We start from the raw sequence: 22,059 nt of genomic DNA on the forward strand, positions 1-22,059 counted from the left end.
TGAACCACTTTGTGAGGTTGTTTCATAACGCAGATGAAGGGCAACTTTTGTAGTGTTTACTATCTCTGAATACTTTTTATGTTAAATTACATACTCTACGAAATTACAAAGCACAGATCAACTCCTCCAAAGCAGTGTCTTACCCTACTAGAATAAATAATCAGAAAATATAATGACGTTTTTTCTTTCTATTTAAAATAGCAGCTGTTTAGCTATGAGAGTAGCAAAACAGAAAAGAACTAAGAGTGAACTTTTCTTTGCGCCCTTCTTCTTCGTGTTTTGTGTTGTTTTCACTTTGTATTTATTTTTTGGGTTTTTTTTTCTTTCTATTTAAAATACAGCTGTTTAACTATGAGAAAAGCATTACAGAAAACAGCAAAGAGCGAATTTTGCGTCTTTCTTCTTCCTTTTTGTGTTTTTGTGTTTCTGTTTTCTTGGAGTTTCTTTCCAAACAATATTCAAGTATTCAATGCTCTTAGAACAAAAAAGAGAAATATTTCGTATTTGAACAGTTAATAACAAAAAAAAAATGTTACAAATAAATGTATATCAGTGCGGGGGGCGCAGTTGACCCCCCCCCCCACCCTCAATAATTTGGATAAAAAAAATTTGATATCTAACTTTAAAACTGTTGCTTGTTTTAAGTGTCAAATCTACTCTTTACTTTGAGCATAATTTTTTTTTTTTTTATCCATGCTGTTAACATGAGGAAAACAAGAAAAATAGGGGTCCATTACCGTGCCCCAGCTATTTAAACATTTGCCTCTCAATTACTTGGACTATTATTATTATTATTTTATTTTTGACCCACTAACATTATAAAAAAAGTGGAGTAACAAAAGAAAATAAAAATTAAAGACATACAAAACAAAACACATGCAAAACAATATCAATATAAAAACTACAAATGCAAATCAGAACAATCGCACAAGAGGAATAAAAGGACCCAACCGCTTGCAGACCTCATCTTTTAACTTGGAGTCCAACTTATTATATGACGTCAATATATCAGTTGCATTAAACATTCGAATAATCTTACGGTTTCTATACCAACGAGGCAAATACAAAATATATTTACAATAACGGAAGTACAAAACTCTAATATTCTGCATATCACTAGTATTAAAAAATGGGCGCAAACCTGATAGAAAAAGAATGGAATGGTCACAATATGTTGAATAGAGTTTAGCCAATGCCTTACGAGAATGTCGGCCACGATTTGGGACAATTTTAGCATAACCTGCTTTAAGCTTATTCTTAATATCTGCAAGTGCACTAGCACGGATAGCTGAAATAGAAGAGCAGATACTAATCCCAAGCCAACGCAAGCCTATCTGTCTTGCCTTTTCTCTGTCTACAATTAGCCATATCTTGATGCAACCTACTGCAAAATACTTGATAACTTCAATTCAAAATCAACGGATAATATGCTCCATATTAATATTTTTCCAAATATATTGCCTTTGAAATCTCATCATCAAGTAAAAATGTGAGCCTAGTTAATTGCGGAATTGAAAAATGTTCTATGCATCCTGTTCCGCTACATTTGCTCAGGTCAATTTTTTCCCTGATATTTAAGGTGCTTTCACTTCCTAAAATCTGTCAATTCAAGATTAGGTTCTCTTGTTTTAAAACTTTCAAAAGTTGAAATGAATACACCCTCTACATCTGCAAATAGGATAGAAATGGAATCGTTGAAGAACAAGAAGGAAGATGTACACTAAATATAATTTCCTGATTTTTATAATGATATTTGTACTATAACTAGATAAGTCAAATCAGTTGTAGTTTGGTCATGGGATTTAGTAGAGGGGGATCCGCTCCAGGAATCATTTGCTTGTTTTAGTTTTATTTCCAGTATTTAATTGAAACTCCATTGCTCTTAATTTGTCATTGAAATGCCTAATAAGCGCTGATAACATCCTATTCCTTATGTTTTGGATTCACATACTAACCTACAAATGTAGGACTGCTTCTGTGTACAATACTATGCTGAATTCCCACTATTTTCAATTTTTTATATATTTCTTTTAACCAGCTTCAAAGAAGAATTGAAATAGATGTGTTAAGAATTATGACTAAAATTAGTCGCATTTGACACAACTCCAGCGCTACTGGGACATTTATCTCTGCATCAGCATACTGTACGAAATGTCTGCTGAGAAGAGGATAAAGTGAATTTAAACAAAATATGTATATTTTTCTCACAATTTAGAAATTTTGTGCGCACGCATAAGTGGTACCAACCCATTCTTTCTCTTTTTCTATTGTTATCAGTTTTATCATGCAGCACTAGGAGACCGAACTTTGCTTGTGAGGGAAATTATAGACATAAACACGATATCCAGTGTAACCCCCCTCCGAAAATGTATACCCCCCACACCCTGATTTACACAAGAAAAACTTTTGCGTAATTTTTAAAAAATTCTTTTTTTAAGAAAGATACCAAGGGTAAGGTAATTTTCAAACTCTAGGAGTGAGTTTTCCCTTCCAATTGGCATCTCTGGCAATTTTTAATTAATTTAGGGTTTCTGCCACAATGATGCCAAGAATTGTTCAGATTTTCTGGATATTCTCTGTCAAACAATGCCCAAAGGATAAGTTAATAATCCTAACTTTAACTTTTCCGGATATTTTCAAATTTGAAATATGGTCGCTATTTAAATGTGGGGAATATGCCACTATATAATACTGAACAATCTTTGGTAATACTTTGACTTATCCAGTACCTTTACTTCGACAGCGCTATTGCACTGCATATGATTTTTGTTTCGGTTTTAAGTGGTCCGCTGATATCAATGCTATTTATTAATATAAATCGGCAAACCCACTAACAAATCAATTTAATAAAAAATCATAAATAATATATCAATAAATCACGTATATTAGAAGTTTAGTACAGCAAATTAAATTTTACAATCAAAATCCATTCAAAATTACGAGCAAATGAATAGGATGGTACCCGGGGGTATTAGAATAGAGCTTGGTTCAATTATGAGATTGAGCATCCTTTGCTGGGCATCGGGGTTGGGGGAAATGGATGGGGGTATGAACTGCAGCATTAGTGGTGAATCTGGCTGAAAAAAGCTGAGCGTATACAACATTATTTCCCTTCGTCCACCCAAAAGCTTGTTTATTCTATACTATTGTTGTCTACAGCAGCTCATTGCTGACAATTTTAGTAAAACCCAAGCACCAGCACTTATATTTATGATTGTTTAAAGTGTAATTATTGTTTATAATATACTGTGTAATGTTTTTAAATTCACCAAGTTGCGTGTTTGTTAAATAGTTACTTTTCTTCGCTACCGCTTAAATAGCACCTACTTCAACAGCGCCCCCCCCCACCCCAATAAAAAAAACTGTAGCTACGCCCCTGTCCATCTGTCAATCCTCCTGGTAACGGAAACATTCGTAATGTGTACTCACTAGATCTGAAGTATCACAGAATATCTTCAACCACTACTTTCAAAATATCGGTGTCTGCGTTGCAATAAATCCCATGTCCCGGCTTGGGGTGGGGTGAGCGTTGACTGCAAGATCAGCCATATGGGGTGTGAAGACATTGAGGTCTGGCTTTCGATCCAGTTGGGTCCGCCCCATTACAAATTAGAAATTTAACTAATCTTCTTTTATGAAAGCTGTCAGGCCATTTGATATTTTATTTTATTATTTACGAATCAAGCAATCAAGATAAAATGCAAAAAAAAAAAAAAAAAACGACTGAAAAAGAGTATTGAGGGTATAAAAAAGTAATTAAAAAATTAAAAATAGATATGAAGCTACTAGTTCAAAAGGGTGTTATCAGCGCATCAAAAAAAAGCTAAAAAAAAGATCATTGAGTAATAACATCTATTTATTTCCCTGAAAACCGAGAAGTATATAAAATATATAAATTAAATTTCAAAATACTTCAACATATAAAGCAAAGCAACGATTTAAAACAGGCTTAAAAACAAAGCTGACTAAAACATGTAAAAAAACAGCAAAAATAATTCAAATATTAAACGTTATTTAAATCCTGGAAAAGAGGAAAATGAATAGACAAATATTTTTAGGCTTACGATAAAAATGTTTATCTTAATCATAGCTAAGTCCAACGGATCTTTAATTTCAAATCTAAAAATTAATTCAGTATCATAAAACAAATTAGAAAACCACGTAAAAATTTACAACATTTAAAATAGCAAACGCGAACTAAAAAAAACAAAAACAAAATCACAGATTTTACAACCCCGAAAAAGAAGTAAGGATAGAGAACATGCCAAGGACAACGACATTAAAAGAGAATCTAAAATATTACGATGGTAGATACCACGTAGTCGTAGTATTGAACCAAATGTCTTTCTAGTTTTTCTTGAATATACTTGAATTTGAATCCTTATTTGTTTTTGTTTTCGAAATCTCATTTTGTTTTTATTATTATTATTATTATTTCCCCTGGTGTAATGTACATTACATAATTAGTAATTATTCACGTACGCGAGATAAGATCAACACTTCGGTCCGGGTCCCCCGTGAAATCTTTACGATTGCGCAAGACATTGAGTTATCTATATATGCCCAATTCTTAATTCTATAAAAATAAAATTACCTTCCACAGTCCCGCGCTTAGAAGAAAAAATGGTCGGTGAAAATGTATCAGCTTAATATGAGCAATGCATTTCTTTTTTATGGATAACTCAAATTATAAAGAAAAAAAAGTTACCATTGCATTCTCTGCAAGTTCCATGACATCTTAAACAGAGTCCAGATGAATTAAAAAATCCAGATGGACATTGAGGGAAACAGGAACTGCCGAATCTAGAGAAGGCCTCATTACAGGCAAGACAGTCGTCAGGCATAGGCCCACTACAACTAGAGCAACCATCTGGGCACGGTATGCATAGCCCTCTGTCATTATAATTCCTGGAATAAAAAAAATTTACACAGTTACCGAACAAAAAGAGAAAAAGTAGACGCACTGCGATCAGAGCGACCATCTAGAAATGGTTTGTAAGAAATTCTATTGTTATTATATTTGCACGCATGATGAATCTTAATCCCTCACAAGATTTGTTCAAAGTATGACATGCATAGTTCTCTGTCATTATAATTTCTGGAAAAAAAATTACGCAATTACAGAACAGAGAGAAGAAATAGACGCACTGCGATCAGAGCGACCATCTAAAAATGGTATGTAAAGGTTTCTATTGTTATTATATTTGCACGCATGATGAATCCCCTCCCTCACAAGATTTGTTCAAAGCATGATATGCATAGTCCTCTGTCATCAAAACTCCTGGAATAAAAAAAAAAAAAAACACGCTGTTACAGAACAGACAAAGAAAAAGGAAATACACTGCAATCAGAGCGACCACCTAGAAATTGTAAGCCAAGAACACACGTTTATCAGATGAGAGGCCCAATGCAACTAGAGCAACCATTTGGGCATGCTATCCACAGTCCTCTGTCATTATAACTCCTGGAACACAAACAACACCGTTGTAGAACAAAGACCAGACAGACCATCTTGATATGGTAGGCAAATTGTAATGCGTTGTAAAATTGCAATGTAAAGTATATTTAAGAATAATGTAATTTGGAATGTAAAAGTACTGACTGTAACTGTTTTAGGAATAAGAGAGGTGGTCCGATGTAAGTGACTAAACAGCTTGCCACAGAGATTTTAGAAAGTTATCACTGAAGTGATTTCTACCCCGCTAAAAGCAGACATTTTTTTTTATGAAATCCTTCTCAAACAGTTCGTGGTAACGAACTGTAAGTAAGGAGCGACCCGGCTCAATGGTAACCGACACTCTGAGAAACGGAATTTTGATACCAATAGATATATCAAAAGAGTTCGTTAATAATGTGGGCTTCAAATATATAAGCTTTATGTTTTATACTGCCTACCAAAACCCAAGCACTTATGGACACACAGCAGACTTTAGAAAAAAGGGGGAAAGACCTTCTAAAAGTAATGGAATCTCAATGGAAATCACACCATCATATTCAGCGTATAAGAAAACCCTACTGTAGAAGTGTCAAGCTCCTATTTACAAAATTGTGTATTTTTCCATTTTTTGCCATAATAAAGATCAAGTTTTCGTTTTTTTTTGTTTTTTTTTTAAGGGGTAATCGTTTTTTACCCGTGGTCCTTGAATATAGTAGGAGGTCTCATTAAAACGAAAATTAAAATTTCTTGTGCCCTTTTTGAGTGACCAAAAAAAATGGAGGGCAACTATGCCCCCTCCCACGCTCATTTTTTTCACAAAGTCACCCGATCAAAATTTTGAGATAGCCATTTTGTTCAGCATGGTCGAAAATATGATAACAATGTCTTCTAGGATGACTTAATTCCCCGAAGTCCTCGGGGGGAGGGCTGAAAGTTATGAACATTACCCAATGTTAACATATAGTATTGGTTATTGGGACGTATACAGACGTTTTCAGAGGGGATTTTTTCTGGTAGGTGGGGGGGAGGGTGGGTCGGAGGTTATATGGGAGGATCTTTCCACGAAGGAAGTTTTCATAGGGGAAGCGACATTGCTATGAAGGGAGCGCCGGATTTCCCAGCATTATTAAAGAAAAAGATCAGAAATTAAATTAAAAAAAATAAGTTTTTCAACTGATCAAATGAATGTGATTAAGGGGTCATTTTCAAAGAATTGGAAAAAAATTCAAGCCGTAGCTGAAAGATCAAATCATTAACGGAGAGATAAAGCCACTAGCATTTGAGTCAAAAATTTATGAATATTGATGTTCGTTATTTTAATTTATTCGTTCGCTGTACAAACATATTACTGATAGAAAAGGTCGTACATGGATCTAATTAAACTCTGAGAGAACTATGCAACCAAATAACGGTACAATAAATCTGCACATTCTGTTTTAATTATTCGTATATGGTGAGCCAATATCGAAACCTGAATTAATTCAAAAACGTTCAAAAATTAAATAAAAAAAACAATTTTTTTTAACTGAAAGTAAGGAACGACGTTAAAGCTTAAAACGAACAGAAATTATTCCGTATATGAAGGGGGCTGTCCCCTCCTCAACGCCTCACTCTTTACGCTAAAGTTTGACTTTATCACAACTCTTTTTTTTGTAAACAATAAAAAAACTTTAGCGCAAAGAGCGAGGCGTTGAGGAGGGGACAGCCCCCTTCATATACGGAATAGTTTCTGTTCGTTTTAAGCTTTAACGTCGTTCCTTACTTTCAGTTAAAAAAACTTTTTTTTTTTTTTTTTATTTCCGTTAAAAAGGACAAGTCGTTTGTCTGAATTGTCCAGTATTTTAATTTGTCAACATCCACTGTCTGTGGATAAGATTGATATGTACCTGACGGAGCTAGTTTATGCTCCAATAACGTCAAAACCAACAACAACAATAATGTGGTATGCAAAGATCTCAAGATTCTCTTGTGATCTGAATTAAGCTTTCTTAGCTTTTACTAATATCAAAGGTCTTTCGTGACGTCTATTCATTTTACTGGAGACCCAGAAACTTTTCCTATTCAGATCAGTTTCAATGTATAGCTTTCATCCTAATTAAAAGATACCGGTCAAAATTTCAGTATCTAAATTAAAACAAATTATATATATTTTTTAATATACTTGCCCACGCCGAAGGGTAGACAAGAAATAGGGGGTGGACAAGGGATGAGGGGGGGAGGGGGTAGAAAAGGGGCTATTGTCATAGGAACGACGCAAATCATTATGCTATACACAGAAACCTGACAATTAGGCAGGAGAGTTACCTAAATTCAAAAATGAATATTTTAGACAATGGTCTGACTGGCGAAAGGGATGCTCTGAACCCACCTCCTTGATGAGGGAGATTCCCCTTCATCGTGCTTACATATACAATAATAATAATAGAGGTCACCCTTTTAAAAGTTATCCCGTGCTTTGGTTACCTTGCTTCAAATGTTGGAAAGTCACACTCTCATTTTCTCTAGAGTCTCAAAGGCTTGCCTTGACTTCAATAAAGTATACTTATCCAGAAGCTCTCTCAGAAGACTTAAGGAGTGTAAGTTAGATTACTAGGCATCTTGCTTGATGAAAACCTTTCACTTAAGTATCATACTGACCTAATCAACACGAATGTCTCCAGGAGTCTCGGAGTCCTTAGGAAGTTAAAATACGTATCCCCAATGACGATTCTAAAAATGCTTTTCCATACCCTAATTCAGTATTATGTTTCATCTTGTCCTATTATTTGCATGTCAATCTTCGACCCTGAAGACACTTTCAAAGCTTCATGATAAAGCAGAAACTATTGTTCAGGAAACTAACCGTTCTTCATTTAAACCATTGCTTGACTTTAAATCTCTAGTTTCTGTCGTGTGTTTCTTTCAGTTTATTTATAATTGCATAGCAACCTTCCTGCTACCCAATGTAATATTTTTTTATCAATCAACTTGTGATCTTTGTATTTCCAATAACTTATAGATTAATCATACTCGATTACTACGGCCTGACTTCAACTCCCTGACATCTTGTAATACGATCTAAAATACGCTCTCAGAATCTACACGAAGCTGCCACTCGTTCACTATCTCCAAAACAAATATTAGAAAACTTCTAGTTAATATTAGTTTTTTTGTTTTTTTATCGGTTTCCCCTGAAGTTGATGTCTCTGGATCTGGTTTGAATGTTTACTTGAGTTGTTTTTACAACTCAATTACAAAATTGTTTACTTTGAGTTTTTCTTCTTTTTTTTTCTTTTTTTAAAGGATTTTTGTTGGTATTTTTTTTTTAATGGATTTTTTTTATTTTTTTATTGGATTTTTTTTGTTGTTTTTTTTTTAAATAGATTTTTGTTGGTCTTTTTTTCTCCCTGGTTCTTTCCTGACCATGCATCCTTAAAGGAGAGACTATACTGGTGTCGTTTCTTTGCTAATATATATTATTGTTAAATAAAAGAACTCAGAACAAAGCCCACTTTTGTTTAAAACAAGATACTTAATAGTAAGCCAGCTCTTTACGACAGTTTAAGCACTGTTCAGGTCAAGCTTTTAAAAATCACGATTTTACCGTTAAGAAAATACCATTGGACGCTCATTATTTAATAGACGGCGTCGAGGAATGTTGTACAACGACCAATCTTTATAAAGGAACAATGGTGGGGTACAAAGGTCATAGCTCAGGAGCGACTCACCTTCAGAATTCAGGAAGAGCTAAGACAGAATGACAATTAAGATGAGAAATAGAGACTTACCCATCCGAACAGACCGAAAAACATTGTCCATCTTCTAAATATAATCCATCAGCACATACTGTACACCGTTCCAAACTGGTGCATTCCACACAATTCCCTGGACACTTTTCCAATTTGGTATCACTACTTCCACTTTCTTTGGCGAATGTCATGGTAAGGTGAGACAGAAGGAAGTAACCGCTAAACAAAGCTTCCTCTTGTTGAACACAAGAGCCTTCATGCCAAGCCAAGTCTTTATGACAACTTAAACACTGGTCGGATTCTGGTCCGTAGCAACGAGCACAGGCAGGATGGCAAGGTCCACATTCTGATCCAACTCCAAACTCTTCTGAAACAATTAAAAAAACGATAAATTTAACTGACTAAAAACTGCATAAACAAGCAGGATGATAAGGGCCGCATGCAAAATGAGAAGGGCCACATTCAGATCCGGTTCTAAACTCGTCTGGAACAACTAAATAACCCATAAACTTACCGACTAGAAACTACCTAAAAAGCAGGATGATAACGGCCGCATGCAGGATGAGAAGGGCCACATTCTGATCCAGGTTTAAACTCGTCTGGAACAACTAAATAACCCATAGATTTAACCGACCAAAAATATCCAAAAGAAAACGTATTTTTGGGTTGTTGAGGTTTGTTTTACAACGAAAAAGACAATAGGAAAAAAAAATTCCAGATTAAAAATTTAGGAAATGAATATTCTTCCCTTTTCGGAAACAGTGACGATTGAGTGCTCAATGGTATTCAAAAGACACATTTTTTTTTTGTTCAAAATATTTTCTAGGTTTAATGTCTGTACTTGCTTTAAAGCATGAAAAAACAGTTCTAAGCCCTCGAGAAACGGAGGGTGTTAGAAAATCAGGAAATCGTTCACGCGGGAGGGGTAATACGAAAAAGTGCATTTCAAGGCCCAACAATTTCTAGTTTTCCTAGGAAGACAATCGTTCAGCTCTACTAAAGGGGATACTTCCCCTATTCACTCCTGTGTTCAGGTATTCTTTTAAGTCAATAAAAAAGAATTTGTCTCATGACTATAACTAAAAATTATGACTTAATGACTCGTATTTACACCCACTTTTTTTCACTATTTTAAAGCAAAAATAGTGAAAACTCCAGAAGAGCAAACCAGAAGCTCTTTTAAATAATATAATTTAAATTACAACATAATATACAATAATATACTATAAAATATACCATATCATAATAAACCATAATGTACCATACTACTAACTACTAACAATTCGCCGCAGTACCGTCACCTGATGCATACACAGCTACGCACGCTCCTCCCCCATCCCAATCTATTCAAAGCCTCCCTTTTTACACCCTCCCAGGAAGTTCCCACTTCCTTTAAATCTTTCTTTATGACGTCATCCCGCCCAAGACGAGGACGACCTGCTTTCGGTTTAGCCTTAGACAGTTGGCTGAAAAGGACAATCTTCAGCAATCTGTCATCTTCGTCCCCACAACGTGCCCTAGCCATCTCAATCGTTCTTTCACTATAGCCCTAGAAAGCAGGATTGAACCACATTTTTTTTTAATGTACCATAATACACTGATATACCATAATGTAGGCTACCAAATATACCATAATATACCATAAAATATTATTTAAGCATTAAAAAGAAGAAAAAAAGAACTGGTCATTAATCTCTAGTCATTCTCAGGAATGCCTCACAAGCCCCCAGGTAGGGCTACGACTGGGAATCAAGAATTGGCCAAATAACATTAAAAAGTGACCGAGAAATCCTTCTTATTCTAAAGAATACGGATTAACCACTATATGTATGTTTCTATTGTTTTAGCTGTTTTACTGATTTATGTTTTTACAGTTTTCTATACATTAAACTTCTGTGTTCTATGTATTCAATGTATATCTTCAATGTTTTTTGTTTACTGTTTATGTTATTATTCTTCTATGTTTTTATTATTTTCTATGCATTAACCTTCTGTTTTCTATGTATTCCGTGTATGTCTTATATATTATCCTTGTCTTTTCTGCATTAATATTTACTATGGTAAACTTCTCTTTTTTGAATATAAATTCTGATTCCAGTTCACCTTTTATGGCATCTTAAAGGGTTGATAAAATTAAGCAGCTCAAGGTCATACAACTTCTCACTTTTGATAGGAAAAAGAAGTCAACACTATGCTGATGAGGGAAAATTTGGGACTTCAGCCATTTAAAGTTCTTTCAAAGTGTGAGGTTCCCTCCTTACATCTCCTCCACATCTATAAAACTGTTATTTGTCTTCTGTAGAGCATTGTTGCCCAATATGGAGTTTTAGTCAAACATCCCAGGAGTGCGGCTCGTTGAAAAGGATGTAGTTTAGAGTCTTCGTGATGACATCTACATTAACAGGGGTTGCTTAGGGGTACCTGATTAACAGGGGTAGCTTAGAATTTTTAAGCTTGAAACTGGAACTGACCGCCGCAAAATCTCCAAATTCTTTTTAGATTATCTCTTTTTAGCAGCTATTCACCGGAATATTCTACCCATTTATAACTCCCTTAGACCTAGAATCCCTTGCTAAGAAACAGCACCTGGCCCCAAACTACAACCAACTGTCCCGCAATGTTTGAGACATGAACAAAGTTTCCTTCCTAGTTGTTTACAATTATAGTTATAATACGCATAATTATATTATATACAATTATATAATTATAATATTATGATAATTACGATTACATCAATATTATAATTATATAATATATTATAACTTACTATAATTATGAATCATGAGCATAGTTATGACATGTAGTACTTTAACTTGTGCAGAATTAATATTAAATTTACTTAATGAATTAATTGCTTCGTCTGTAAGTCAAGAGAACAGAGGTTTCTGCGTAACTTCAAGGCCATATTCAGGGGGGAGGAGGTTAGACCCCCCCCCCCGGTCCGAATCGTAAAAACGTAACAGAAATTATTAAAACAAATTTTTGACGCGTTTTTTTAAGTTTTTGTACCCTCCCCCCCCCCCCCAGAAAAGTCCTGGATACAACCCTGACCCAACTTTCCATGTTTTTCTTTCTTTCTTTTTTTAAAATTTAGATCCAAAAAATTAAACGATAATGCTCAGAACGTTATGTTTAACCTGTCAAAGGTGTACAGTTACACGGAGTTAAATTTTGGCCCAGTGTTTCGAATACCAAAATCTGCTCTTGGTGTCAGAAGGATTTCACATGAAAAATATGAATAACGGGTTGAGGGGTAATTATGAAATTTGGAATTCCATAACTACCCCCATGTGGTTGATTTCTCTGGACCGAGTTATAAATGCGTTTTGTAATGTTTATTTCACAAGTCCCTTTGCTTCGGTCTGGTTTTCGGCGGGTAGTCAGTGGAGGGCGGCTGATTGTCCTTTTTCTTTTTGGTGTGTTTTTTGTTTGTTAATTTTTTTATTTTATTTTTCAACTTTTTTACTTTTTGTTTGATTTTTTTTTTACTTTTTTCTTTCTCCTTGCATTCCTGGCTACAAAGCTTTGCGGGGATATACTGTGATGTTAATGTTTACCATTGTTTTTTGACTATATATGTATAAATATATAATATACAAAATGTAAAGAATGAAAAGGAAAAATATTCCCAAATGTCACGTATAGATACTGGAGTCACGACCATTCTTATATCTTAAAAAAAAAGTATTTCTAATGATTCTACTTTGCAATCCACTTTCCTACAATTATCTCCTTTGCATTCTATGTGTCTTCCTGCAAAAGAAATATAGTTATGCAAAAAAGTAAATAATATATTTATGTAAATATATTTTTGCATGCTTTTGTTGTTAATTCATCGTCGAAAAAAAATGTAAATAAAACCTACCTTCTTCACATTCATTAGTGGCATCTGTTTCGCAAGCCATACTACTATCCAACCTCCATCCTGTCTCACATTCCTTGCACACCATTACCAATTGAACTAGTTTAACACCGTTTGCATCACTATCATCATCTTCAACATAAGAACAATCGATACACCCCGTTGGACAAGGGCGACATTCTCCAAGTGTCGAATGAGGGGTAAACCCAGAGGGACAAGTGAGTAAGCAACGCTGGTTCATGAGGTAAGACTCAGGGGGACAGGTTATGCAATGATCAGGTTCATTCTTTTTACAGGTTTCACATGATTCGTGACATGCTTCACAGCTATAATAAAAAAGATACTGAGTTCTGATACTAGACATGCTTCACATGTTACTGTCTTATAGTTGAGACATATGCAACATGCTTAATATATTTGCGACAGCCTTTATAGTTGTGACAGGCTTTAAAGCTATAATAAAAAAGAAACTGAGTGCTGATACTCGAGATTCTTCCCATGAAACGGTCTTAGAGTTGTGACACATGTAATATTTATAGTTCTGAGAGGCTTCACAACTGTAATAAAAAAGAAACTGAGTGCTAAAACTCGACTTGCTTCACATGTAACGGCCTTATAATTGTGACACAGGTAACATATCATGCTTCACGTGTAACGGTCTTATAACGGTCTTTATAGTTGTGGCAGGCTTCATAACTACAATAAAAAAAAAGAAATTGAATGCTGATATTTGACATGCTTCACATGTAACAGTTTTATAATGTCTTTTTTGTTGTGACATGCTTCACAGCTATAATAAAAAAAGAAAGTGAGTTCTGATACTCGAGAAATTCACGACCCTTTAAAATTATTTTCTTTGACAATAACAGACCGTTAAAGAGCACAATGTTTAATGACAATGACAATGAATGACCGTTAAATGATAATGTTTGATAGAGACAAGAGAAGACGAAAAATTCAAACTTAGGAGCATTGAGAGCTTCGAGTGATTGCTTCACAATTGTAATATAAAAAAAAGACAGAGTACTGATACGGTTTCTTATCACTCAACAAATTTAGGAATAACTAAAGTTATTTTCTTTGGGGATACCAAACATTATAGAAAAAAGAGTCATTTCAAGATATACGACAATGTTTGGTAGAGACAGGGAAAGGAAAAAATGTTTAAGTACAGGAGTATTGACAGTTTCGGGTCGCAACTATAGATAGTATAGTATAGTATAGAGCTTATATAGTATAGAGCAACTATAGTATAGTATAAAGTATAGAGCAACTATAGTATAGTATATAGTATAGAGCTTCTATAGTATAGAGCAACTATAGTATAGTATATAGTATAGAGCAACTATAGTATAGTATATAGTCTAGAGCTTCTATAGTATAGAGCAACTATAGTATTGTGTATAGTATAGAGCAACTATAGTACAGTATATAGTATAGAGCAACTATAGTATAGAGCTTCGCAACTATAATAAAGAAGAGATAGATTGCTGATGAGAAGGAAATTGACGAGAAGGAATTGATCAGAAATTGACGAAAAGCTACAGTTAGGTTCGGTAAAATGCTTCATTTACCATTTGTGCCACATAGGTGACACATAGTAAAGAGGGAAGTGTCTTCCATGTATTTTTTCAGGTCACATCGTAAAGACGCAGTGGTCGTAGAAACTTAGGAAAAGGCTCATTCAATTGCAAAATGAAAGTTATAAAGTCATTTTAAAGACTCGAAAGTGGTAACACTAGATTCAATTTTTGACAGAAGCTACATTTTTCGGCCGCTTTATGTTTTTAAATATGTTTATAACAAAAACATATTCACTATCGACTGTACCCTTTGGTAAAAGTAGGTCTTTTATCCTTAGCCCAGTGTAAAGCAAATGTAAAAATAAAAACGCTAATAGAACAGTACTTTCATTTAAGTTTTTATTACATTAGCTTTATAATGTTGGTGGGTAACACTAGATGACACTGACTGACCCTCCCCTGCCCCCCCAGAAGAATATGAGCTCCCTAAACTATCAAATCCATAGTCAAAACATGATAAGCACAACTCCAAGGATAAAATCCCCAAAGGATGCAAATAGCCTATTCTTCATGAATCCATCTTAGTTGAAACATGGTTTTTGTGATTGAAACACATGTTAATGTGAAAGAAAGATACTAAATATTATTTAAATTTATATAAAACAAATTTTGAAATGAATTTCATCAAAGATAACAAATGTCAAATGTCAGATTTTGAAATGAATTTCGTCAAAGAATAGCAAATGTCAGATTTAATTTAAAACTCTTCTGTAATGTTTTATACTGTATTTTTCATCAGGCAATTTATTATTCAAAAGTAAAACGATACTTTTATTTATTTATTTTATATAAATTGTTTTAAAGCCGTAGCATATACCCTTTTGCAAAGATCGGAGATAAATACTTTACCCCATTTTCTCAAGTCTCCTTAACCTCACCCAAAAAAAGGTTACCTGAAACACTCAACTTGATCCCCCAGCCGTGAGAAAAAAAGGCATACTCTCTTGTGATGACCGGTAACCGCCTGGACCGTAATTGTAAAAGTTCTCCGGTAGAATACTGGCTTCAACTACTACTACTACTACTGATAACAACTCTGTAGCGCCAAGCCGCCTGGGGCCAACAGAGCTATGCGCACTCCTCCTCAATCCCAATCGGTTCAAATTTTCCATCTCTAAATCCCCCCCCCCATTAAGTTCCCATTTCTCTTAAATGTTTCCTTATCATCCTCCCACCCTCCTACCTTGGCCTCAACTACCCGAAGTAACACCCCATATGATTGGCTAGATGTTACAGATATTACCAACCATATTTAGTAAGGAGAGGTTTCAATCAATAAACAATACTGCAATTTGAAGCTACAGGTATCTATAGGCCTTCTCATTAGTTTTACCTCCACATGAAATTTGATCTTTGAAGTTCTAATAGCATTCAAAAACTGCAAAAACGCATTACATTACTACATCATAGGAAGAGTTCAACAGACTTTGTGAGCCCCATTGTAAAAACATCCTTTCCTGATGGTATAAAACTGCTGACAAAGTAAAAAAGCAAATGAAATGAATAGAATTTGAATAAAAAAGAAACCATTGTTCAAATTAATTATCAAGTCACGCTTAAGCTTTACAATAGCCGTGGGAAGGGATTTGAAGGTTAGAGTATAACTCTTACTCGATACCTAAAATAAAGACTTGTCTTAATCAAAAGATATAGATTTTTGTTTGAATCTTTAAAAAAAAAAAAAACTCCTCTAGAGCACGGTTGCCAGTCTAGTAAAATGAAAGTCACCACTCTATATTAAAAAAGTACTATCTTCAAGAGCTATAGGCAGGGTTGCCACCCCTAGTGATTTATCAGTATTTCCAGCGATTTTTTATACTGCCTAAACAGAAAAAAAATTACTAAATCAGCACATAAATCACTAGATTATTGAATAAAATTACTAAAGAAAAAAAAATCACTAAAATATAGTGATTTTTTGTTCAACGGGTGGCAACCCTGGTTATAGAGCTATAATTAAGCGCTTTCTATGGCTTTACTGAGAGACAGAGTGACATGGCTAGGACACGTTCTGTGGGTAAAGGCTGATAGATAGATTGTCAAAGATTTTTCTTGTTGGCCAACTGTCTAGGGCCAAGCGAAAATCAGGTCGCCCCAGAATGAGATGGGAGGATGTCGTAGGGAAATATTTAAGGAAAATAGGAACTTCTTGGGAGGGTGTAAACAGGGAGGCTTTGAATAAATTGGGATTGAGAAAGTGCGTGCGTTGCTGAGTTGGCCTCAAGTGTCTTGTTGCCGCAGTGAGTTGCTAGTAGTAGTAATAGTATTATCTTCATACTTGTGTGCATAATTTACTTGTACAATGTATACATTGTCAAACACCGCAAAAGTCTTCTCCCCAAAAGGTTAACGATAAATTCTGCTGTATTAATTCGCTATTATAACCTTCATAGTCATAGATACGTGACTAATTTCCTCTGAGATTCGCAACAGAGCATTTTCCAAAATTGAGCAACAGCAAAACGGATAAAACTTTGCGTTCCTCGCAGCTCCTTATCACTAAGGAGTTGAGATGACAATTTCCAACACTTCTCTTCCTTTCAAGGATATTCAAAATTAAGCCCATTTCAAGGAAGGAAAAATTTTTTATTCTGATCATGCTGATTTTGTCAGATGATTTGAGAAGACAAATATCTTAGCAAAAAGGATGTTTAACCCGAGAAAAATATAGCTGATCCATGATGTTAGTTTTGATAGGCTTTAATAGGTGCAAGCTATTTAAGTACTTTGGCTTTTACTAAGTACTTCTTACCTACTTAAGTACTTCTACTTTACTAAGCTACTTAAGTACTTTATCTGTTAAGGTCGGCTTTAATTGATCATCTTCACCTTTTAAACGTATAATTTCCAAATCATATATATTATTTGTAGGGGGTGGGGAGTGGGGCAGGCAAAATACGAATAAAAGCATATTTTAGACATTATATTCAGAAGGAACGACAGTTCCATCAAACCAACCATGGGGAACTCCCATCCGCGGCATAAAGGCACGCCTCTCCTAGAAGCAATATACAAAAACAGTAAGAAACATCTTCAGCGGGTGTACAGTCTTCTAAAATGGTTATAATAAATAAAATGGTTATCATAAAGGGTTTGAGTTTTAATATAAATGGTATATATACGTAATAAATGGTAATCATGGTAATAATATGTATGGTAATAAATGGTAATAATGGTAATAATAAATGGTAATCATAAAGGGTTGGAGTTATCATAAAGGGTTTGAGTTTTTTTTAGGTACGCCAAGGTTGTTACCCGGTTTGAACCCTTCCCCCCGAGATCTTTGTTCGGCTGGTAAAAAAGCAACTAAATTGACAATAAACACAGTTTGATGCACTGTGTTATTTTTTTTGCAACCCATCCCCCCTGAACAAAATATCCTCCCCCTAACAAAATCTTGAATACAGCTTTGATATCAGCTCGGTTAACTAACAAAATAAGAGTATAATTTGAACGGAACAGCAGGACTACAACAATCTACTGGTTTACAGTACTTGGCTTTCAGGTCGCCAGCTCTCTACGAACTATTAAAACCTCAATTACAGAAGAAAAATGACGTCATACAAAGGACGTGGACCTGTCCTTTAAGAGTACAAGGAGGGTCAAAGATTCAAACAACAGTCTATACTTACGCAATGAACTGTTTGTATTTCAAAATAATCTTTAAGTCTAGGCTCCTTCATACATCAAAATTGATACCTAGTTTTTGAACTTTTTTTTCTTTTTTCGGTCTTGGGGGTGCATTAATGCCTATGTGTATACCTGATTCACATAAGAAAAAGTCGGTTTCTTATAGATATACGTTGGAGAATCGCGTAATATTGGAACCAAGGACATTGTTATAAAGTATTAAAACCTAAAAAAGTATAAAGACCTCCAGAGTCGTTGCAGGCGCATAGAGAGTCGAAACGACGTTTCAATAACTGGGTCTTTTTTACAGGGACAAGTAGCAACCTTACCTCCCTACCTTACAGCAGAGGGGGTAGATCCCTGGGCCCCGTACTACCAAGGGAAACATCCCTCAACTGCGCTACCACAGAATAAAACTCCGAAATTATCACTGAAAAAAGAAGAAGAAAAGTGACATCATACTAGGACCATGGACGTGAGCCCTGCAAGAATAGCGGGAGGATGAACAACTTTAACTCTCAAGTGAAAAGAGACCCTCGTGTTGAAAAGCGGGTGTGGCTCTAAATGTCTGCGAACATGATTATTGACTGGTTACACATAAAATATATACTTACGTATAATATCCTTATATTTACATAAAATAACGAAAATATACTTACGTATAATTTTCCGCTTCAAACCATCCTTTGGGACAAGTTGCACTACAAATTCCATCATGTAGAATCAAGCCATTACCACATGTATCACAAAATTCCCCATGTGAGCTGCTACAATTCACGCATTGCATGGCACACATATGACATTCGCCATTTTCTAGAAGACAAGTAAAATTTCAAAAACAAAAACACAAATCAGCAGTCTAACAGTTAAAATTACAACGCAGTATGGAATGCAATACGTTTTGTGCTATAATAGCTAAAACTTATAATGAGCATATAAAAAAAAACAATATTTCAAAGTAGAATATGATTTTCAAAACACATTATTATTGAAGCATCAGATGCAGCCTATTAAAGAGCCAACTCTAGCCCATAGTAATCGAAAATTTAAAGATGCGTTTAAAAAAAAACTATCAAGTGAAGAAGAATGTAAAGGTGATTCAGGAGTGGCGACCGTAATTTCGTCCAATCTTGTTGGTAAAGGTTTATTACAAAAATTTACGGAAATTTCTAAAAGACAAGGTATAAAGGGTATATAGAGAGGGCAGAGTTTGATAATAGAATACAACATACCCCATTTTACATTACACAGGTAATCTAACTATTTTTTTTAAGAATCACTCTTGGTCATCATGTCTTTTCACAAGAGACAAAACTAGGACACATATTTTCACGCACTGGGTGATCCACTCAGACAATATGAAAACCTAAGTAGGAAGCAGGCTTCTTTCCTTTTTTTTCTTGTTTTCTTTTTTTTTTGACTGAACGAGAGACAAAATTACGGAAAGTTGGTCATGCACTGGATAACCTACTCAGACAATATATAAAAATCTATGTAGGAAGGAGCCTTCTTTTCCTCTTCTTTTTTAGAGTGAATTTCTCCGGGCATTCTATTTTTCTCGACCAAAGGAGAGACAAAACTAGGAAACACTTTCCACGCTTTCCACACCTGACTCCAGCTCCAACTTGATTCAGCAAAAATTTACTAAAGCTCCGACTCCATAGCCTTTTTTAAACCTTCATTTAACTAGATTTTACAAGTTATCTGATTCCAACTCCAGACATTTTCAATATTTCGACTCCAACTTCGGCTCCGACTCAATTCAGCAAAAATTTACTAAACTCCGACTCCACGACTCCGACTTCACAGCCCTTTTTTAATGCTTCATTTAACTAGATTTTACAAGTTATAACCGATTCCAACTCCAGACATTTTCAATATACCGACTCCAACTCCGGCTCCGACTCAATTCAGCAAATATTTACTAAACTCCGACTCCACGACTCCAACTCCACAACCCTTTTTTAAAGCTGACTCAACTCCAAATCCCGACATTTTCAGTATAACGACGACTCCACTCAGCACAAATTTACTAAAACCCGGCTCGACAATTCCGACTCCACAGCCCCGGTTTTAACTAACCTTCAAAGTATCCATCAGGACAGATATCGGTACATCTCCCACTGTCAATCAAGCGCTTTAGGTTTGCTCCACACCACAAACAATCCAGGGCACTGGGACCGTTGCAAGTACCACAAGTTGGATCACATTCTTCACATACTAGTTCTGGGGAAGCATATGTTCCGTCGGGGCATTTCTCCACACAGGTCCTAAAAAAAACAAAGGAAAAAAATAATGATAATAAGCTGAGGCCAAGACAGCTACGCACGCTCATCCTCCATCTCAATCTGAGTAGATTGAGTAGATAAATGACAAATCGAATTGGTAGTGTCAAAAGAAGAAGCGTAAGTCGATTTAGAATCCCACAAAGTGTGTTTTTTTATCCTGGCTGCACTTTTCTATTAAAACATCTAGATTTCTCTAGATGAAGGGGCAAGGGACTTCTAAGGGACTTAATAAATTTCTTCAAAGTGGCAAGCTCAAAATTAAATGCATAGCTTATATATCTTGAATTAGAGTCAGAAGAAAATCTTTTCTACAAAAAAAGAAATTATTTCTAAAAAAAAACTTATAAGGAAATAGGGAATTTTTTTATAGAAAATATTCTATTTTAATACTTTCCTATCAAGATATTCGGGTTTTTTTATTGTCCTGGTCTTGATTAAAATATCAAGATAATCATTTTTTTTTATTCTAAGGTTTTGTATCATCTTCAAACATGCTGCAAAGAATCGAGGTTACAGAATACAGGCATTATCACTTATTTGAATTAAAAATTATCACGCAATAATTACGGTTGCTATTATAGTAATTAGAGCACGTTTAGATTTGGAATACAAAAAAAAAAAATCTCAAATTGTCATTCATTTGGAAAATCCCAAATGTCCAAACGTCTCCCCCCTCCCAAAAAAAAACGAAGAATACATTGCGCAAAAACTGTGGTCGATGTGAACGAAGAAAAAATACTTAAATCATTGAGCTCCAAAGGGCACATTCATTTCACAGATAAGCTTTTTTACGAGGACAGTGTTTCTCTTTCAAGGTTGGAATAAGTAAATCTGTAGGAATTACAACATGTAACAGAGGGGCCTACGGTGATGTATGCGGACGCCGACCCTGGCCCTCTTCCCCACCCCATCTCGAATTTTCCCTAATTTCTGGGTGCTTCTCATTCAAATCGTCAATTTTCTTTCATTATTATCCCACCCCCAGACAGGAATTCCTGTGTACGTACCCGAGGTAGCGGAATAATTAAGCTTCATATAAACTATAAATAATTATTTTTCGCAGCGTTTGAACTAAAGGAATCGAAAAAAAAATTTCCCTCTTGAGGTCACTCTCCTCAAGCGTTTATACTTCTAAAAATGCAACTAATCAGCTAGATGAACACAAAAAGAAACACAAAACACAAACAAAGCAAAACACAAAAACAATATGCTCTGTTTGATTTAAGACACAACATTACCTTCAAACAGATGCAATAATATTTTACAACTACTACTACTAACAACTCACTGCAGCACCAAGCTGCCTGAAGCCAATACAGCTACACATGATCCTCCTTCATCCCAGTCTATTCAAAACCTCCCTATTTACATCTTCCCAAGAAGATTCCACTTCCCTTAAATCTTTCCTTGTGACATGCTCCCACCCATTCGGGTACGACCTGCTTTTCGTTTAGCCCTAGACGGTTGGCCAACAAGGACAATCTTTGGTCATTTGTCATCCTTTATCTGCAGAACGTGTCCTAGCCATCTC

At 35.1% G+C, this 22,059-nt stretch overlaps 1 protein-coding gene across 4 annotated transcripts in view; it reads right to left on the reverse strand.

The window, feature by feature from the left end:
• Positions 1 to 22,059, reverse strand: part of LOC148939277 (furin-like protease 2) — a 137,107-nt gene that overhangs the window by 15,861 nt on the left and 99,187 nt on the right. For all 4 annotated transcript variants that reach the window (XR_016143538.1, XR_016143537.1, XM_089106997.1 and 1 more), the window contains exons 14-18: positions 20,323 to 20,510; positions 18,900 to 19,053; positions 13,031 to 13,353; positions 9,205 to 9,532; positions 4,709 to 4,908 (exon numbers count right to left, since the gene is read on the reverse strand). Coding sequence is in view for 2 of the 4 variants with exons in the window: in XM_089106997.1 (XP_088963123.1) it covers positions 4,709 to 4,908; positions 9,205 to 9,532; positions 13,031 to 13,353; positions 18,900 to 19,053; positions 20,323 to 20,510 (1,193 nt within the window). In the remaining 2 variants the exon portion in view is untranslated. The remainder of the gene's footprint in view (positions 1 to 4,708; positions 4,909 to 9,204; positions 9,533 to 13,030; positions 13,354 to 18,899; positions 19,054 to 20,322; positions 20,511 to 22,059) is intronic.

The sequence above is a fragment of the Artemia sp. Qi Xiang Cuo genome, chromosome 21 (assembly GCF_049724085.1).
Source record: "Artemia sp. Qi Xiang Cuo chromosome 21, ASM4972408v1, whole genome shotgun sequence".
Lineage (NCBI taxonomy): Eukaryota > Metazoa > Arthropoda > Branchiopoda > Anostraca > Artemiidae > Artemia > Artemia sp. Qi Xiang Cuo.